This window comes from Zootoca vivipara, chromosome 10 (assembly GCF_963506605.1).
Source record: "Zootoca vivipara chromosome 10, rZooViv1.1, whole genome shotgun sequence".
NCBI classification, from domain to species: domain Eukaryota; kingdom Metazoa; phylum Chordata; class Lepidosauria; order Squamata; family Lacertidae; genus Zootoca; species Zootoca vivipara.
The window spans coordinates 56699543-56718646 of NC_083285.1; the positions used below are offsets into that span (position 1 = coordinate 56699543).

Genomic DNA, 19104 nt, shown 5'->3' on the forward strand with positions numbered 1-19104 from the left:
CCGCGCTTAAGTTTCACTTTCCAAGCTGTTCTCTCAAAAGGGGAAATCAAAACTCATCTCGGCTGCTCCGCTCTGCCCTCTAGCCGAGGCGCGGCGCGCTCATAAAGGAAGCTTGGCAAGCGCGGCGCGGACGGGCTCGTTTCCACGCTCGTGGAAAGCGAAGTGAAGCGGGGCACCCAGGACATCCGAGCGGCTGGCGGTCGAGGCGCAGTAAGTCCCAATTCTTCTCGTACTCGAAACGTTGTATACTGTATCCCGTTTGCTTGCTTTTCTTTATTTTTTTTTTAAAAAATATTTCAGCTCTTCGGAGAGGGTCGGTGCTCCACTTGCTTTGGGAAAATAGCGCTGTTTGCACGAGACTCTTAGTCTCAGGGTCGTGGGTTCGAGTTCTGTGTTGCATGCAGGGTGGGTGTTCTAGATGAGCCAATTCTGTGATTCTAGGAAGAATCCTTAATTTCATTATACCGGGATGCCTCTTAGCGATCCCCAGACTTATTAGCAGGTTGACAAAAACTACTTGTTGAGAAACAAAATAATAGGAAATGTTCCCGTGCTGCGTTTTACTCAGAAATGAGCCCCACACAGGGTTCATGGGGGATCAGTCCAAAAATAAAGGGTGCAGGGTTAACTGAGCGACATGGATAAGGAATCATATTCTGCCTCCCTTTGTAACTCAGAAACTGGCGTGCTCCTATAGCAGATAAAAATTGGTCGATCCTATTTAAAAGTGCATCATCAGGTGGAGCGGAGAGAATCTCTTGCTGAAGTCCTGCTGAAGTCAGGGTTCACCTAGTGCCTGCAGATGTCTCTGACTTCAATTCTTCCAAGCCCCTAGCAAAGATTTAGACCCTGGTCTGAATACTCATGTTGCCCCTACAATGCCACCACTTTAGACCGCAGGATTTATAACTTCACTTCTGAACCACACCATTAACATTTATCTTCTTCCTGATAAATTAGATCAAAAAACCCCAATTTGCCAGCCAACCCTGTGATGAGGGAAAAAAAGAAATAAATACTCTGAGCATGTGCAGGTTTTCATTTTAAACTCACGTACATCATAGCACCATCGTGAACTTCAGGAATAAAATGGCGTTTTCTGCTGCTGCCCTGGTGCTAAACACATTTGCATGGGAGTAAACACCATTTTGCTGTAGGAAAGGATAATATATGTTTAAAGTGAAAAAGAATAAAATGTACCTGCCTGGCCAACTGCTCCAGGTATATGACATTGAAGAGAATAAAAATAAGAAAGGAGATATGCACAGTGACCAGCAAGTCCTCCTCCTCCTCCTGGAAAAAACAGCAGCAGCAGCAAGACATGAGATAAAATGAGGTGCTTATTTTGAGGGTAAAGTGATTTGCATGTTGTCTACTCATGTTGCATTATAGTACGTTTGATGGGTCAGAGAGCTGGACGTCCAAAGCCAAAGAGGACATTCAAGCTGGAGGAATATCAGACGATGACGGCTGAGACAGATGAGGAGAGCTCCACGGAGGAAGCTTTGGAGACATGCAGCCAGAAATTCCAAGAGATATGTGGCATGGCAGACTTAAGAAATGGTACTTTTTATTTTTTTCTTGCATTTTCATTTCGTAGGGGTGGGGAACCTTAGGCCTGAGGACCAACTGTGGCCCTTTGGGACTCTCTGTCTGGCCCTTGGCACACACCCCCAGGCCCCACCCTCTCCCAAGCCACGCAGCAGTCCTCAGGCCATACCCGTCACCAACCTTGCTTCATACCCTCCTCAAATGTTTTTGTCTGGCTGAAATGTGTTTTTGAACTCTGATAATACTACTTGCTTGTCGAGTGGAAGGTAAAGAGCAGGATGTGAGTGTGTGTAGAAATTACCTTAGAGTGCAACTGTACATTTATCTTGCTTGTCTTTGGCGATCTCTCGTAGCCAAGTAAGATTGTCTTCCATGAACATTGTCTTCTCAACAGTGAGTCCATAAGTGACTGTGGAGGCCAATTCTAGATCCACACATCCTTCCACAGTGGGGACATAGGTTTCTGGGAGGGAGTTGACCACGGTGAGGGTTTGCCAAGCATGCCTTCCTCTTAGCACGTTTCTCCCTTTCATCCTGAGTTTTCAAAGTGTTTTCAAAGCCCATGACTCCTTTGGTAAAGGCTGTTCTCCAATTGGAGCACTCACAAACCAGTGTTTCTCAGTTGTCAGTGTTTATACTACATTTTTAAAGATTTCCCTTTGAAAGAGTCTTTAAACCTCTTTTGTTGACGGAGAATATTCTCACCTCGCAACACTAGTTTTCGCTTGTGCAGTGTTTTGAAAACGGTGAACCTTTAACAGTGAACTTAATCAAATTTATCCCCCCACTCCAAGTTTAATGTATAGCCTTAGATTCTATGCCTATTTACACTGAAGTAAGTCCGCCCCCCCCCGCATGAAACCTAATCCAAAGAAAGTGTTCGTAGGATTGCAACCATAATTCAAAAGCACGTCATTCTCCCTGCCCTTAACCAAAGCTGCATGCCTGGGTGCTGTCTCTTGCTTCCAGGAGCTGTTGGCCTGTACAATATTGGACTAAGCTGCTGCCTCAACTCCTTGCTTCAGGTCTTCTTCATGAACAGACACTTCACTATGATACTGCGGAGGTGAGTGAGGATTTCCACACCATCCGGTGCAGTGCTTTGGATCCAAATCTCTTTCTCCGGGGTGTGTGTGTGCTTAATTTGGGTTGCCATATTTCAAGGAGTAAAAATCTGCACAAAAAAAGTCGTTGAGCTTTTTTGGCGATCACCGGAACCAGAGCTGCCCGTGTGCACAAGATGATAATAATAAGTAAAATAAATTGAAGATTAAAAACCAAACCTCCCCAAACTTGGGACAATTGCTATAACTTGTAAAAAATGCACATAGGCCTCCCACAAGGGGAAATGTCTGGGAATTCCCGAACGTATTGCAACCATAGCTTATTTTAAAAATGGAGCATTTTTTCAACCCTCCAAGGGCAGTGGTTTGGATTCAAATCACAGTGCTTTTTTTTAAAAAAGCAAGTGATTTTAAAATCAAAATGTGTATACTCCTACTTAGGAGTAACTGAACCCAGGTACAGACAACTTGTACACAGGTACTAGATAGCATGTAAAGGCCCTTTAGACCAAAAGAAGAGCCCTGCAGGATAAGACCCTTCTACTCTGCTTTCCTGTTCTCCCAGTGACCAGTTGGATACCTATGGGAATCCCGCAAGCAGAACCTGAGTGGAACAGCCCTCTCTGCACTTTTGATTCCCAGTAACTGCAAGTAGATAAATAGGTACCGCTACAGTGGGAAGGTAAACGGCGTTTCCGTGTGCTGCTCTGGTTCGCCTTGCTGGCCACATGACCTGGAAGCTATACGCCAGCTCCCTCGGCCAATAATGTGAGATGAGCGCCGCAACCCCAGAGTCGGTCACGACTGGACCTAATGGTCAGGGGTCCCTTTATCTTTACCTTTTTACCACCTCTAACAGTTGAAGGAGAACAAGCCATCATGGGTACTAGTTACTGACTGACTCGCCCCCCATGATTTTTTCTTATCTGCTTTTAAATCCATGCAGGTTGCCATAGCTACATCTTGCAGATGCAAATTCCATCATTTATGGAGTGTGGAAAGCCAACCGTAGCTAACAACAGCGATTACTAATTGAAACCTTTGCTAGGTTCCTGCTTAAACTTCCGTTTAACGAATGCATTTGCAAGTCATAAAATGTGCGATTACACTTAGTTCTGTTTTTTTTTTAAAAAATCCCTTTGCACGGTGATTTTCTTCAAGGAAGTATGGTTAAGATTGCAGCCTTAAAGCACGAGGCCCCGTGTTTTCTGACTGTAAAGTGCAGTGATAGCTTTCCTTCTTTCTGTTGCCAGGATCAAAGTGCCGTTCGAAGCTGCAGAGCAGAAAGCAAGCGTCCCTTACCAAATGCTCTTGCTTCTGGAGCAGATGCAACGGAGCAAGAGAAAATCTGTGCATCCCTTGGATCTTGCCCGCTGCCTCTCAATGCACAATGTGAAATGTAAGGAGCAAGTGGAGTCTTTATGTTCCCATAGGGAGGTGTCATTTGGAGGGTGGGGGTTGCTTATAGTTAATAACTGCCCTCCCCCTATAGAACGCATGCAGAGGTGTTTTGATAAACAACTTCAGAAACGTTAGTCAGGCTGCGTTTGTTGATTGATGGGGCAAGAATGGAAGGTTGGCTGCTTAAAAAAAAGTAGAGCATTGGAATCTGGAAGAAGTGGGCGAAAATATATGAATTCGGGAAAGGCACAAACAAGCTGCATTAACCAGCAGTTGTGCTAAATTTTGCTTGCACCTCTTCCTTTTTGTCTAGTGCTTGTTCTGTATGATGCTTCTCAACTCTTCTTGATCCTCTGGAACCTAATTAAGGACCAAATCACAAAAGTGGATCTGGTAAGAGTCCGGATTTTGCAAAGGAAAGCATGTTACTTCCGTGTTGTATGCAGACACAGTGAGTTACCTGCAGAGGCCCTCGAAGTATAGCCAAGAATACTTTTGTTCCTTGTTGAAAAAGCAGAACTTATGATGCAGGCTTATGTTCGGAGCCCTGCCAGAGAGTTCGGTACCGGAGCGGTACCTATTTATCTACTTGCACTTGACATGCTTTCGAACTGCTAGGTTGTCAGGAGCAGGGACCGAACAACGGGAGCTCACCCCGTCGTAGGGATTCAAACTGCTGACCTTCTGATTGGGATCAGCTCCCCTGGATCTCTCCCCACCATGACTACTATTTAAGAAAGCATGCAATTGAAATCACACTACTGTATTATTCTAACTTGTAATATTGCTCTGCGTTGTGCCCTTTTAATTTGCAGAGTTCCCATCACACACAAAATACAAAATCCAGAAGCACGTAATGAAGACTTTGATAGCATAAACTTAAAATATACGGAGTACACAACTCTCTCCAGGATCCTTTAATCTGATTCACCTCCCCCTGTCCTGCTCTCCATTTAAAGTACACTGTGATCTCATATTATGTTTATTAACTTTATAAACGGCTTTTTCATTAAAAAATGGTGTATTTAATTAAAAAATAAAACTAATCCAACCATTTTTTTAAGGGGGAGGGAACATAGATAAGAAAGCAGGATAGCCGCGTTCTTGGATGGCTTTAAAAGAAGATTAGACAAATGTCTGGGTTAGATCTGCTGAATAGAGGATTCTGTAGTAAGGCAGATAGTTGGGCTTGGTGATGGCTTTCTGCTTGTTTTCACTCTAATGGGAACCAGTTTGAGGCCTGTCAGTGGAATCCTGCAAAGAGCAGCGCTTGTTGACTACACAGAGCACATTATTGATTCGCTTCTGATTTTCTCCTTCCGTCTCTTTAAGGTTGAAAGCCTGGCTCTCCTGCACACCATCCAGCTGCAGCAGAACCTAGTGTGTCAAAGGTGCTCAGCTGAAATGAGGAAGGATGGGAACTTGCTGATGTTTCCACTCCCAATGTTTGATTCTGATTCTCACCCAGTCAGGACATTGGTATGTGAACAGGGTCTCCACTGTACTGTGATCCATCCTATTTATGCAAATGGGTCAGAACTGGGTTTCCAGTGTAGTGCTCCCTCCTGTCCTGTAGAGGGTGTGCTCATATTGAAAGCTTAATATCAACACAGTGTTTCTGCTGGGGAAGGGCCCCAGAAATGGAATTTGGGGCAGAGGGAGGCCAAACAAACAAACAAAACTCCAGAAAGATTGGTTGGGGAGGAAGGGGAAGACTCTTGCTGTACTCAAAACTCGTTGATAAATGGTTTCAGATAATTTTCTAGGGCTCCGCAACCAACTGCACCACCTTGCTTGCTGTGCCTGGGGAGCAGAGCTTTTCTGTAGAGGGGTGGAGTTCTGATGTGTGGAGAGAGCGAGAGGCTGAGAGTGGAGGGGCTGATCCCCAAACTCCTAGAAAAGTGCTTCTAGTTCTTCAACATGTCCAACCTTTGGGGGGGGGGACAACTTCTGGGGCTGTCAGTGTCTCTCTATTTCAGTATGTGAAAGGGACTCTGCGGGAAATGGAGGCCATTGCCCATACAATCTCTCTGTCAGGCATCACACTGCCATTACTGCGGTCATGGCTTCAAAGTGATGCTCAGCTGTGTCAGGTGTGTGCAGGTGGACAGGTGGGCCAAAGCAGTGGCCAACAGGGCAAAGTAAGAGGCAATGGTGATGGTGATATAATATTAAATTTACATACCACTCTTCACCTGAAGATCTCAGGGCAGACAGAACTTTGCAAATATGGCCTGGCATATGGGTTATGGTGGGTACTTACCTTGTCTGAAGGTAGACTCTGAGACACAGTAATCCATATCTGAAATCAGGCCAAAGCCTAAATGGAAGGATTAGCAGAAAACCCAATGGATGCTTCTCCAGACTCCTTGGATGCAAGTGTAACAACTTTTATTAAAAAACCTATGGCTCCTACTGGGTTGAAGACCTGTGTATTTTCCAGAAATACAACGTGCAATGGTGACTGAAAGTAGGGATTTGGTAGAGACACCTTGTTATGACACCAGGAGCAGGGGGGCTGTCAGATAAAGGCAACTTGTAGCCCTCCAGATGCTTCTGGATTCTCACTCGCATCAGTTCCAGCCAGCAGGAATTCCTCTGGACATGAGGGACTAATCTCTGCTCTTTTCAATCCTTCTAGGCAGATTCATTGCGTTGTTTCTTTGCACCGGAACAGCTGGTGGATGAAAATGCATGCCACTGCGAACAGTGTGGCTTGAAAACGCCTCATCTAAGGGTAATGTTGCCTTTGAACGTTAATTGGCAATTCAATCCTTGGAGCTTCATGTTGGATGAGGATAATTTGTTCATAGGAGAATCATGGGCTCTGCCTTTTGGCCATTATTGGCAGGGCATTTTCTTTGAATACAGAAGGTTCCAGATTCAATTTCTGGCATCTCTAGGTAGGGCTGAAATTCTGGAGAGCTGCTGCCCATCAGGGTAGATGAGACTTGGCTAGATGGAACAAGATTGAATCTGGAACCTTCTGTATTCAAAGAAAGTGCCCTGCCAGTAATGTGCCAACGTGGACAAACACGGTGGATAAAAATATCTATACTAGATAATCATGTTAGAAAGCTATATTAAAGTAATCAAGATAAGATAAAGCAGGATAAGATAAAAAATTTTTAAAAAGCGATGTTCAAAAAACAGGAAGTCATTTTTTTTACTTTTTCTTTTTGTGTTCTTTTTCTTTTTGTATTTTTGGTATATTTGTACCTTATTCTTTCTTTGTATTTTGTTTTCTTTGTAATTTTGTATTTTTAGCTTCCCTTTGCATTTCTTCCTTTTGTATTATTTCTGGATTTGTTTTGTAACTTTTCAAGTATGCAAATAAAAATTTATATATAAAAAAGAAAAGAGTGCCCTGCCAATAACGGCCAAAAGGCAGACCCCCATGATGGAGCTAGATGGAGCAATAGCCTGGTAAGGCAGCTTCATGTGTTTCTAAGGTATTTACACCCCAATTCCTTAATGTTGAAAAATTCACAAGGCGGTTCCCACCCTGTATGAAGTGGTTGAGGTGACTAGTTGCAATTTGCTAAACGCAGCATTTGGATCTAGATTTTCAGAAGGGTGAAAAGGGCGTGAGCTCCCTGTATCAGTAGTCCCTCCGTTCTTGCTTTGCAACTATTTTATGGTGACCTTTGTTTTCCAGTCTTTGTCTTTCATTGTTGGTGTGCATCGGTTTTGCAGGGCATGAGAGTTACACGTCTGCCACAGACATTGATGCTGCACCTAAAGCGTTTCTGCTGCAAAGAAGGCAGCCAGACCCGGAAGATCAGCCATTCCTTAGCCTTCCCACAGAGCCTAAATTTCAGTGAGATCCTGACGCCAGAACAGTACAACAGGGATGTACAGGAGGTGGGACACTTACCTGCATCATCATTCACTTTGGACTTTGAAGGCATAATGAAATGGCCCAAAGCAGATGTGGAGAACTTCTGGCTCTTCTAACATTGATGAACTGCAATTCCCATCAGGAAGCATGGTCAATGGCCTGGGATGAGGGGGCTTATAGTTCAGCAATGTCTGGAGGACCACAGGTTCCCAACCTATGGGCTAAAGCAGGAGGGTCAACCAAGTGCTTCCACCACATTCTGGGATAACTTATTCAAGAACTGCAGAGCAATGTTAGTCCCAAGAGTGGAAATTTGCATTTTGCCCACCCTTGTTTTCTGTGGACGCTGTTCTAGATGCCCTCAATATTGTGAAGCAGGAATTAACAGGTCCCAGAAAGGGATATCATTTCAACTTCAAGGTTGCTATACTGTTTGTTCTGCAACAGTATTTGAGGAAGACACTGTTGTCTCCTATCCCCCCCACCCCACAGCGGAAATTCCCCTCTTTAAGAGGTATGTTCAAGGAAGACATAAGGATGAAGCACTTTGGTCAGTAGGGAGTCAGAGAAGCACGATGGTCTATTCTCTAAAAAAGGGGGGGAATAGGTAGTGCTTTTTCTGGGGGTACTCAAGGCTCTGCAGTACTGGCACCTCCCCCAAAATGTTAAAAGTGTGGCGCTTACTGTAACAACTTCATGGTGAGTACCATATTTTAAAAAAGCACCGGGAATAGGGAATCAAGTGCTATGCAACTTAAACAATGGAAAACGGAAAACATTTCTTTATATTTGAAATGGAGATTAAGCCTGCCGAAAATGTTGTTTTGGGTATATTGGACCCCAAAATATTTATTTGATTTACATTTCTTCCAAGGAGCTCAATGTGTCATTCATGGTTTCCCCCTCCCCATTTTACAATTCTATGACTCTATGACTTTATCCTCAAAACCAGGCACCCCCAAACTTCGACCCTCCAGATGTTTTGGACTACGATTCCTATCTTCCCCGACCACTGGTCCTGTTAGCTAGGGATCATGGGAGTTGTAGGCCAAAAACATCTGGAGGGCCGAGGTTGAGGAAGCCTGCTCAAAACAATCCACGAGGTAGGGTAGGCTAAGAGACAGTGACCAGTCCAAGGTCACCCAATGAGCTTCATGTCTGAGTAGGGTCTTGAGCCCTGGTCTCCAGGTCCTAGTCCAACACTCTAACCATGGCACTACACTGGATCTCTATATAAGAAAGGCACTGTCTAATACAGAAAGATACTGGAGATGTAATGCTGGACATATCATATGATGTGGTCCTGTCCAGTGATAGTAATTCCCTGTTTTGTGTCTCTCCTGTCTTCCATTGAAAATATCTCTCTGTGACTCTTTCCAGGATGGTGGCTTGTATGATCTGTTTGCGGTTGTTGCACACTCGGGATCGGCTAACTTTGGTCATTACTCTGCATACATTTGGAGCCTCACGGAAAGCAGGTGGTATTGCTTCAACGACTCGAGCGTTTGTCAGGTGAGGAAGGCAGCCTATATGTGGCATTGTGCCTGCTTCCCTTCCACCGCTCCCGGCAAAATCAGGGTCTAAGATCCAACCACAATGTGTGTCAGCGCATTGAAAAAGGTTGCAAGCCATGCTGGGCGATGGTCCAAATCTAGACCTAATTGTGCACAAACAAGGAATGAGCATTTGAAGGGATGTCAGAATGCACTTCCCATTCAAAGCCATGTAGCGCTACAGATAGGCTGTGTGGATGCACCTCTGATTTATGCTAGTGGTTCCTGATCCAGCTAGGGCCAGTTGTGAATAACAGTGCAGTCCTATACATGTCTACTCAGAAGAAGGTCCCATTGAGTTATGGGACTGGAGTCTTGGGCAATTTTATAGATTACCATGGGTGAATTTTGGCTTGAGTCTGAAGCAGCCCTAATTAAAAGATCACCAAGTCCAGTAGCAGCGAAAGTTACATAGAATCATAGATTTGTGGAGTTGGAAAGGATCCCAAGGGTCATCTAGTCCAACCCCCAGCAATACAGGAATCTCAGCTAAAGCATCCATGACAGATGGCCACCCAACATCTTTGGGTAATATTACTTGCTAATCTGTTCACGCTTATTGATAAAACAGGAATAGTCCCGAACTCTTGGCTGACCTCCATAATATTTCCAATACATAAAAAAGGTGACCCTGAGCAGCCATGTAATTATCGACCTATTAGTTTATTATCTACCATATGTAAACTCTACTCAAAACATCTAGAGAGATACTTATTAGATTGGATGAAAAAGAAAAGGATTATTGGTCCTGAACAGATTGGCTTTACAAAACACAAATCAACAATAGACCACTGTCTACTATTGGCATCCCTAGCTGAAAAATACACGAAATCGGATAGGGGGAAGCTGTATGTGGCCTTCATCGATTTAAAGTGCACTTTCGATTCAATACCTAGAGGACTATTATGGGATAAATTGAAAACTACTGGGATGGAAACCCGCTTACTCTGTCTAATTAAAAAACTACATACCAACACTAAAGGTCAGGTGAAGTTTTCCCTTGATGGTCATTTATCTACCAGCTTCACAATCACTAAAGGGGTTAAACAAGGTTGTATACTTGCCCCACACTTGTTCAACCTATTCTTAAATGATATGAAACTTCATTTATCTGCTGTAAATGGCCATCCTCCCAGACTAGATACCAAAGCAATCCCTACCCTCTTGTACGCAGATGATACTGCTCTCCTCTCCTATTCCAGAGGGGCTACAAAGATATCTAAGAGCATTCTCCAATTATTGTGAAGTAAATCACCTAGCAATTAATTACTCCAAGTCAAAGATCCTTGTTTTCTCTAAAAGTTGGTGTCCATTCAACTGGTCGATTGGAACCCATAAAATGGAGCAAGTTAAATGCTATAAATACTTGGGTGTCACCTTTCACTATAACTTAAAATGGGCGACTCATCGCAATAGAACAATTAATTTAGCAAGATGCTCGGTTGCACAAATCAAGTGTTTTCACTTTCTTGGTGGGAATCAATTTGTACCTGCAGCAATTAGTGCCTATAAGGCAAAATCTGCCTCCCAGCTTCTATACGGGATCCCCTTATGGATATCCAGCTTTAACAACAAAGTAGAAGGAGTCCAATCATCCTTCTTTCGGCAAATTCTTGGATTACCAAAATGTGTGCCATACCTGGCTATCTGTGCAGAATTGGGCCAACACCTTCTTGAGACAAGAGGTTGGATTATTACTCTTAAATATTGGCTAAAAATTCATTTTAACACCGATCCAGATAGCCTGATATCTTATCTTCTGAAAGACAGCCAAAGCTTTATATGGTTTTCTAATATTTCCAACAAACTGAGGCAACTAGGCCTTCCAGTGGACTCCCTCCTGACATATGAGGACTCATATATCTTTACTCTTATTAAGCAGAGACTGCTTGATATCGAATTCCAGAAACTTCATCCTGCCCAACCTCTATTATGCTCGCCTGCCTTCCTGGGGCTGCCACCGCACCAAGGATTGATACCTAATTATTTGTATGACCTGGTATCTCCTTTTTATCGCAGAGTATTTATGTTGGCCCGCCTAAATGCTTTCCCATCCTCCGTGTTATCCAGAAGACTAAAAGGCATCCCCTACTGGAATAGATTATGCCTTTGTGGCCATAAAGAGGTAGACTCTATGGCCCACATAATTCTGGACTGTCCCCTTTCCAATTTTTTCGATTTTGGCCCCCCTCTATCCTTTACGAGACCTGGAACCCTCCCCAACAAGGAAACAGTGGTCCAGCTCTTGTTGAGGGATGACTTCCCCGAAATTACCAGAATTATGGCCCACTACTTGTCCAGAATTTATGTAATTAAAATCAATACATCTAGCTGAGGATCCCTTGTGTGCCTTTCCCTCCTCCTGCTCTCCATTATTTCCGTATGATGTAGAGTCACTATTTATACTAATGACCTATATGTGTTGTATGTTTTGTCTTTGTTTTTATATTTTATATATATGCCAATAAAGGTGTTGAAATTGAAATTGAAAATTGGGTAATATTCAGAACAAGATGTGTGTAAACCTCTGCATAGTGGTCTGTGAAAAGATCTTTACTTTAAAAGTGAATTACACATCTGCCTAAAAGGTTAACCCAATATTTTTTCAATTAAAAATGCACACACAGCCATCTATCAGCTGTGTAACCTTATAATAATTCTCTTCATTATAAGAAAAAAGTTTTAGTATTAGGTCTACATTTTATGTGCTTTCGCAATGGATGTGCCTGGGGTTTTGAATCTGTCTCATGTGCTTGCTCCTTGTACTCTGTATTCTGCAGGTATCCTGGGATGATGTCAAATGTACCTATGGAAAAGCATATCTCCGCTGGTAAGGAGGGTCGACTGTTTTTTCTCTTAATCCTACTGGAAGAACTGGGCTGTGTGTTTGTTTGCGTGCTGGAGGATGCAGTGAAATGAGTGTGGCTGGCTGTGTGGAAAACAAAATAAAAACCATTGCATTTTGTTTTGGAATGAGCTGGTTTCAAGATGAGCTGTTTCCACCCTAGGCATTTATTGTTGGGGAGAAATCGGATCAATGGTCCAACTAACTATAGTAGGGCATCTTCTTAATCCTATGCACTCTGTTGGATAGAGATTTGAGGACTAGCTACAGGTTGACCACTGTGCTGTTGGGTTTTGACTTGCTTATTTTCTCCTTCCTGTAGGGGTGAAACAGCCTATCTCCTGGTTTACCTGAAAAGGAATTGTGGGAAGCTCTGATCTGATTGACTCAGGGGAACCAGAGGGAGGTTGCAATTTATGTGTCCAGATTCTCCAAATACCAGATGACTGACTGTCCATCGGATTTGTGCAGGAGAGTATAAGCAATACGTGAACAACTCAAGGCACCAGGAAGGGAGACCTTTTGGAAAGAAAGCTCAGGAACACACACTTTCATCTGCAGTCTGTCTTTAGAAGTTACACAGTGCCTCACTTTCAGACTCTCTGCAGCCGGCTAGTACAGGAGACACGGCCAGTGTTTTAAGTGACTTGAGACTTGTATTTTCACGAGGATACTGAGAATTGTTCTAAGAGAGCCTATACTCCCCCACCGCCACACACACCTCAACACACTTTTCATAAAACTAGTTCCCAGGATTTTCTGCACAGTTGAGCCAGGTTATATGCAGCATAGAATTACCCTTCATCTCCCCATCCCAACCTCTCTGTTCTACCTCAGCTGTGACGCTTCTTAGCTGTCCCTTTATAAAGCAGAACCCACAGGAGGGTAGAAAGGATGGCAGATCCTCGCATATCACATGCAATGGGCGTCTGGACCCAAGAAGCACAGAGGTTGCGATCTGCAAAACCAGCTGCATTATTCAGTCTCCTTTGACACTAACATGGAAGCATTTACTTATGGTAGGTGGTGCAATTTTATTGCGGCCATCTCTGTGTTAGATGTTTCTGGGTACGAGTGTCACTAGTAGATGGTGAAACTCATTTTATAAAATGACTTAAGCATTTGTGTTCAGGCACTCTTAAGCCCATTTGATTTCAGTGACTTCAAAACAAGCAATATAGCATGAGACCACACAATGTAGTTCTATCTAGCACAGAAACATCTGTTTGGATAATCCTTATTTTCCTAGTATAGATAGGAGTAGCATAGAATCTCAGTTAGCATCTCATGCCTTATTCTATAAGTCAATTGACATGGTTATTTAGTACATATTTTATATAAGCTGCTTGCATGAAAATAAAGCAGCCGTGCTGTTGACAGACTTGGGAAAATGTGCATTTCTTGCTACACTACAGGAATATTTGCTTTTATTTATTGACTTTTTCTGAGTTTTGCCTTGCCTTGTAAGGCAGCCTAAATAAAATAAAAATAGCAATGGGCTGCAATAACAACTCCAGCCTAAGACTAATTTTTCCAGGCTATCGGCTAAACTATTTTATATTTATGCTCCCTGTATTATATTTATGCTCACTGGGAATACTTATTAAAGAAACATGTGTGCAGTGCTAAATAGGTGCCCATGAAAACACCGACAACAAAAATCCTCTTTATTTCTCCCCCCACTTCTGCAGATGAAATCAAAGAATCATTCACACAGCTCGGCTAGAGTAGCTCTCATTTGTGCTGAAATGTATTTTTGATATTGTGAACACTGTGGAACTATGGTGGTTCCTTAAAATGGGAGAGAAATAGGAGGTGGGGGGGTGAGTTGTCATTCATCATCTGGTGGCTGATAGTTTGGGTGCTCAGGAAATCTGAAACAAAACCAAAGAGTGTCAACCATCAGGGATATTGCAGGTGCAATATTGATGAGTTACCAGCCATTGCCTCATAAGACCATTTCACACAGTACATAGTAACCACCCCAAGTTTGCCACTGAATGCCCACTCAGGCTGAAAATGGATCCTGCATTCCCAGTTTATGCACATGCAGAGAAAATCAAATGAGACGATCTCTCTACATATGGGTTGCTAGCCCACTACAGCTGCTCTCCTTCCTAGAGGCTTCTAAATACCGCGGGGCACATCCTGGAATTCTCTCAATGGTACTATAACTGGCTTTTGTGGGCAGTTGTGAAACAATGCATAGGGCAGCTAGTTTAATTTCCCACAAGCGGAAATTATGCATTAGCTGAAGGGAGCATAAGATTTTTATTTGTTTTTTGTATGAGATCTATTGGTTGTCAGGTTGTTTCTGGGCAAAAAACAAACACAAAAAAATGGAATTTGCTACCAAGGAGTGTGGTGGAGTCTCCTTCTTTGGAGGTCTTTAAGCAGAGGCTTGACAGGCATATGTCAAGAATGCTTTGATGGTGTTTCCTGCTTGGCAGGGGGTTGGACTGGATGGCCTTTGTGGTCTCTTCCAACTCTATGATTCTAAAATTCTGAATAATGGCACATACCTTTAAATCTCTTTACAAATATACTCAGAAACAAAATAGCAAAATATGTGGAGGATCTGTTGACACAAAGCGGCGTGTTCTGTATGTCAAAATTAAAAAGGATGTAACAGACCCTCCAAATGTCCCTATTTTCCAGGGGCAGTCCCAGATTTACAGAAGCCATCCTGGTTTCTAATTTGATCCTGGAATGTCCCACTTTTCCTTAGGATGTCCCTATTTTTAACAGAGGGTATGGAGTTCTGTGACCCCAAGAGCCAAGGAGATTATTAACTATACAAACTTTAGAAGACATCTGAAAGCAGCCCTGTATAGGGAAGTTTTTTTAATGTTTAATGTTTTATGTTTTTATATATGTTGGAAACTGCTCAGAATGGTTGGGACAACCCAGTCAGATGAGTGGGGTATAAATAATAATAATTATTATTATTATTAAACAGGGCGTCCCTATTTTCATCAGAGAAATGTTGGAGCGTATGAGGTAAGCAAGGCTAGGACCGTAGTATCAAAATGCCAAACTGGCTCTGGCTTAAAGCACAACTAGGTCCTCCTTTGGTTGCATAATCTAAAGCCCAAATCTTTTCCCCAAAGCATCCTGGGAACTGAGATTTGTTAAAGATGCTGGGAATGGTAGCTTTGTGATGGGCAAACTCCAGTTTCCAGAATTCTTTGAATGTATGGTGTGTACACAGCAGTTGTCTTATTTTGGATAGCAGAAATGACGGGATAGATAAGGAATGTGGCTAACTCCGTGCGTACAACACTTCCCAAACCAGCAGTAGGAGCATCCTATATGCAGAGTAAATGGGCTTTTCCAAAGGGTTCAGATTCCACAAAACCCATGGCTGTGGGAGACGGTAAACACATGAGTTCAGCAAGGACATTTATAATTTTGTTATAGATTTCCAGAGAATGAAATGCGTATGTATCATATCTGTTGTTGTGAACAGAGAGACCAGAAAAACCTAGTTGGATGTCGATTCAGGTAAAGCAGGTGGGTGATAGGAACCCTGTGCTCTTTGCTCTTTGAACAGCTAGCAATGTACATCCCTGCCCACCCCTTCCTGAGAAGGATGCTTCTAGGCTGCTGTCAGCTTCAAGATGGGATTCAATCACATACCAACAAATACTGGATAAACAAGTAAAGTTGACTCGGTGTTCTTGAACAGGGGTACCCAAACTAAGGCCCGGGGGCTTGGATGTGGCCCAATCGCCACCTAAATCTGGCCCGCGGACGGTCCAGGAATCAGCATGTTTTTATACGAGTAGAATGTGTCCTTTTATCTAAAATGTATCTCTGGGTTATTTCTGGGGCCTGCTTGGTGTTTTTACATGAGCAGAATGTGTCCTTTTATTTAAAATGCATCTCTGGGTTATTTGTGGGGCATTGAAATTGGTTCATCTCCCCCCAAAAATATAGTCCGGCCCCCCACAAGGTCTGAGGGACAGTGGACTGGCCCCCTGCTGAAACAGTTTGCTGACCGCTGTTCTTGCACAACAATCCTGCCTCCCATCCCTAACACGATTTTTGCAACAATGAAAGCTTGATAGGAAAATGCACTGGAAAGAGTGTGGTAGCAATTGTTTGACACAACATTGTGGAACAAAATACACTGTTTTGTTTTTGTAGCTGATTAACTCTCATGGCTTCCCTGGAGGTATCCTGAATTGAGGGGGGCCAACCTGAATAAAATATGAGGGGGGGCAGATAAGCCCTGCCCCACATAATCAATCACATGACACAGTGCATACACACTATTTGAATGGCAATGTCCCATCAACTTGGGGGGGGGGAGCGGCCACCTCATATACTTTATTAGAGGGGCGTGGATCCCTCACCCCTAGGAGTTGGCTCCTATGCCTGAGTCATTTAGTCAAGGTGCTGAAACTTCTCTATTAGCAAACCTTAAGTTCACCAAATAGGTATACAATTCCCAGGATACCCTAAGGAGAAGGCCAGGCTATTGCATTTCCACTCTGGGCGGCTTCCAGAAGGATATTAAAATACAATAATCTATTAAACATTAAAAGTTTCCCTAAACAGGGCTGCCTTCAGATGTCTTCTAAAAGTCTGGTAGCTGTTTTTCTCTTTGACATCTGATGGGAGGGCGTTCCACAGGGCGGGTGCCACTACCGAGAAGGCCCTCTGCCTGGTTCCCTGTAACTTGGCTTCTTGCAGCAAGGGAACCGCCAGAAGGCCCTCAACACTGGACCTCAGTGTCCGGGCAGAATGATGAGTTCTGATGATGGCAATCCATGCTCCTACAAAAGCTGCCACAAATACAACTCTACCCTTCCTTGTCTTATTATTTCAAGCAGTTGTACCAATGCATAAATTGCTCAATAAATAAATAGCATTGTTTGTCCTCTTTCTGACTAAATGGACTTTGAAGATGTGCAGACAAAAGTACCTACATCTTTAAGTGACAGCCCCTTCATAGTACCACAGTTTACAGGAGTCCCTGGGCAGAGAGGATGACCAACAGTGTATTGGAGGGGGAACACAGGGGAGTGTAGATCCATCACCTTTTCCAGAGCAGATGCAATGGCCTCATCAGATGAAGTCACTGGATAACTGATGGAGCTTTCTTGATCTGACAAGTTAGTGATGTGATAGAAAGGGTTTCAGATTTCCCTTTTGTTTGTGATACAATAGAAGAAATTGGAGAATAGGGGAAATAAGGCAGGAGAGGCTGTATACTTTTTCTTTAATGAGGTTACAACTACATGCTAGAGGTTTCAATGGTAATGCTTTTTTTCCAAAATCGTGTGCATTTCTAAATAGTCTATGGGTTGCCTGTCAGCTGTCTGAAGATGATTAAAGCTCAGTCTGTTTAAAACTCAACAGAGTTATATGACTGTCAGCAGATCCTAATGAAATATTATGCTATATTCTGAAGCGCTTTTAGGGTATATGCATGCTTGTGTATATGAGGATTGACACACTTGCCTGCATTTCTGGATAGTGCATTTTGATGTGCCTATAGGCTTCCACACTTCTAAATTTTCCAATTCCGCACAAGGAATGCTTATTAAACCAATATGCGTGCAGTGGAAACAGGTACCTCTGAAAATGTCAACAGCAAAGTTCCTCGTTCCCCCCCACTACCTCTAGATTAAAGCCAGGAATCATTCGCAAAGCTGAGTTAGAGTAGATGTAAGTCTTGCTGAAACATATTTTTGATACTGTGAGTATGATGGAACTATGGTGGTTCCTAAGAATTGGAGATAAATTGGAGATGGGAGACGAGTACTTATTCCTCATCTGGTGGGTAATACTGTGGGTGACCAGCAAACCTGAAACAAAACAAAAGAGTCAACACTCAAGGGTGTGGAAGATGCACAAGCAACAAAAATTGATCTGTTGCCAGCCATTGCCTCATGAGACCTTTTCACACAGTGCATGGCAACCACCTCGAGTTTGTCATCAAATGCCCGCTCTGCTGAATATCTGAGAGGCTGAAATTCAAAATGCACCCCAATCCAACATTGCATGTGACTTTGGTACTAAGTATCCACAGAAATTCCTTTCATAATTTCACCTAAGTCTATATAAAGAGAAGAGATGGAGGCCAGATCTTTTCTTCCTTTTCCTCTTGCAGTATTGATTCTTGCATGAACCACTTTTATGTATCCATATGCATACTATTTAAATGTGACTTACATATCCATTTGCATGAAGCTCATGTTTTTGTGAAGGCCATCAATGGATTTCATATCCTCCTCAGACAGCTGGAAAGTAAATGCCTGTCAGGAGGAGAGAAAAATAATAACGTTGAGGTGCTTTTACCTCATATCTTCCTTTTGCACCTCGGAGCTATGCACCTTTTCCCAGCAACAGAGATATCAAAGCAAACTTTGCTACCACCTTCCAAAGTTTAATTCCTTCATTCAACAGCTTCAGTCCAGATGTCCTCCTACTGAGGGATTTAAATGTATAGTAATGTAGGTTTGCAATAGAACAGGAGTGGGGAAGCTGTGGCCCTCCAGATGTGGATGGATTCCAACTCCTCATCAGTCTCCGCCATCATGACCAAAGGTCAGGATTGAGGGAAATCATTGTCCAGCCAATGAGGTTCTTCATGCAGTGCATAGCTAAACTACTGAATTTGCTCCCATGAGAGACAGTACCAGTCACCAACTTTGATGGCTTCAAACATTAGACAAATTCATAGTGGATAAGAATACCAATCGTAGCTAGTCATGATGGCTGCACTCTGTCTTCATGGTCAGAAGCAGTGATGCTTCTGAATAGCCACTGCTGCAGACTCCTCCTCCATCTTGAGTCCCCAAACCAAGATGTGCATCTTTGCTCCCACACAAGTCATGT

General features: G+C 43.1%; 3 protein-coding genes across 5 annotated transcripts in view; 2 read left to right on the forward strand and 1 right to left on the reverse strand.

Annotated features, from left to right (window-relative positions):
• The window catches only part of TUBA8 (tubulin alpha 8), a 30183-nt gene extending 30066 nt beyond the window's left edge, over window positions 1-117 (forward strand). The window contains exon 8 of the mRNA XM_035128328.2: window positions 41-117. Within this exon, the coding sequence (XP_034984219.1) occupies window positions 41-83 (43 nt within the window). The 3' untranslated portion in view covers window positions 84-117. The remainder of the gene's footprint in view (window positions 1-40) is intronic.
• Window positions 118-152: 35 nt separating this feature from the next.
• USP18 (ubiquitin specific peptidase 18) lies at window positions 153-13897 on the forward strand. The gene is made up of 11 exons (XM_035128334.2): window positions 153-210; window positions 1393-1563; window positions 2521-2617; window positions 3869-4014; window positions 4330-4409; window positions 5349-5495; window positions 6658-6753; window positions 7713-7880; window positions 9238-9369; window positions 12191-12240; window positions 12578-13897. Exons 2-11 carry the CDS (start codon window positions 1401-1403, stop codon window positions 12630-12632), a joined length of 1134 nt encoding a protein of 377 aa, XP_034984225.2. The 5' UTR covers window positions 153-210; window positions 1393-1400; the 3' UTR covers window positions 12633-13897.
• Window positions 13898-17541: 3644 nt separating this feature from the next.
• LOC118090694 (aldo-keto reductase family 1 member C3-like) overlaps window positions 17542-19104 on the reverse strand; it is a 30494-nt gene continuing 28931 nt past the window's right edge. The window contains exons 8-9 of one of the 3 annotated variants that reach the window (XM_035126705.2): window positions 18439-18521; window positions 17542-18071 (exon numbers count right to left, since the gene is read on the reverse strand). In XM_035126705.2, coding sequence (XP_034982596.2) covers window positions 18029-18071; window positions 18439-18521 — 126 coding nt within the window. In that variant the 3' untranslated portion in view covers window positions 17542-18028. The remainder of the gene's footprint in view (window positions 18072-18438; window positions 18522-19104) is intronic. The other 2 variants (XM_060280017.1, XM_060280015.1) reach the window with 2 other exon arrangements.

Excerpts from the sequence above, each read along its gene's own strand:
- USP18 (XM_035128334.2), top strand. The coding sequence starts at position 1,401 with ATGGGTCAGAGAGCTGGACGTCCAAAGCCAAAGAGGACATTCAAGCTG. Across the intron at positions 5,496-6,657 it reads CTCACCCAGTCAGGACATTG|GCAGATTCATTGCGTTGTTT; the intron begins GTATGTGAACAG and ends CAATCCTTCTAG. Across the intron at positions 7,881-9,237 it reads ACAACAGGGATGTACAGGAG|GATGGTGGCTTGTATGATCT; the intron begins GTGGGACACTTA and ends GACTCTTTCCAG.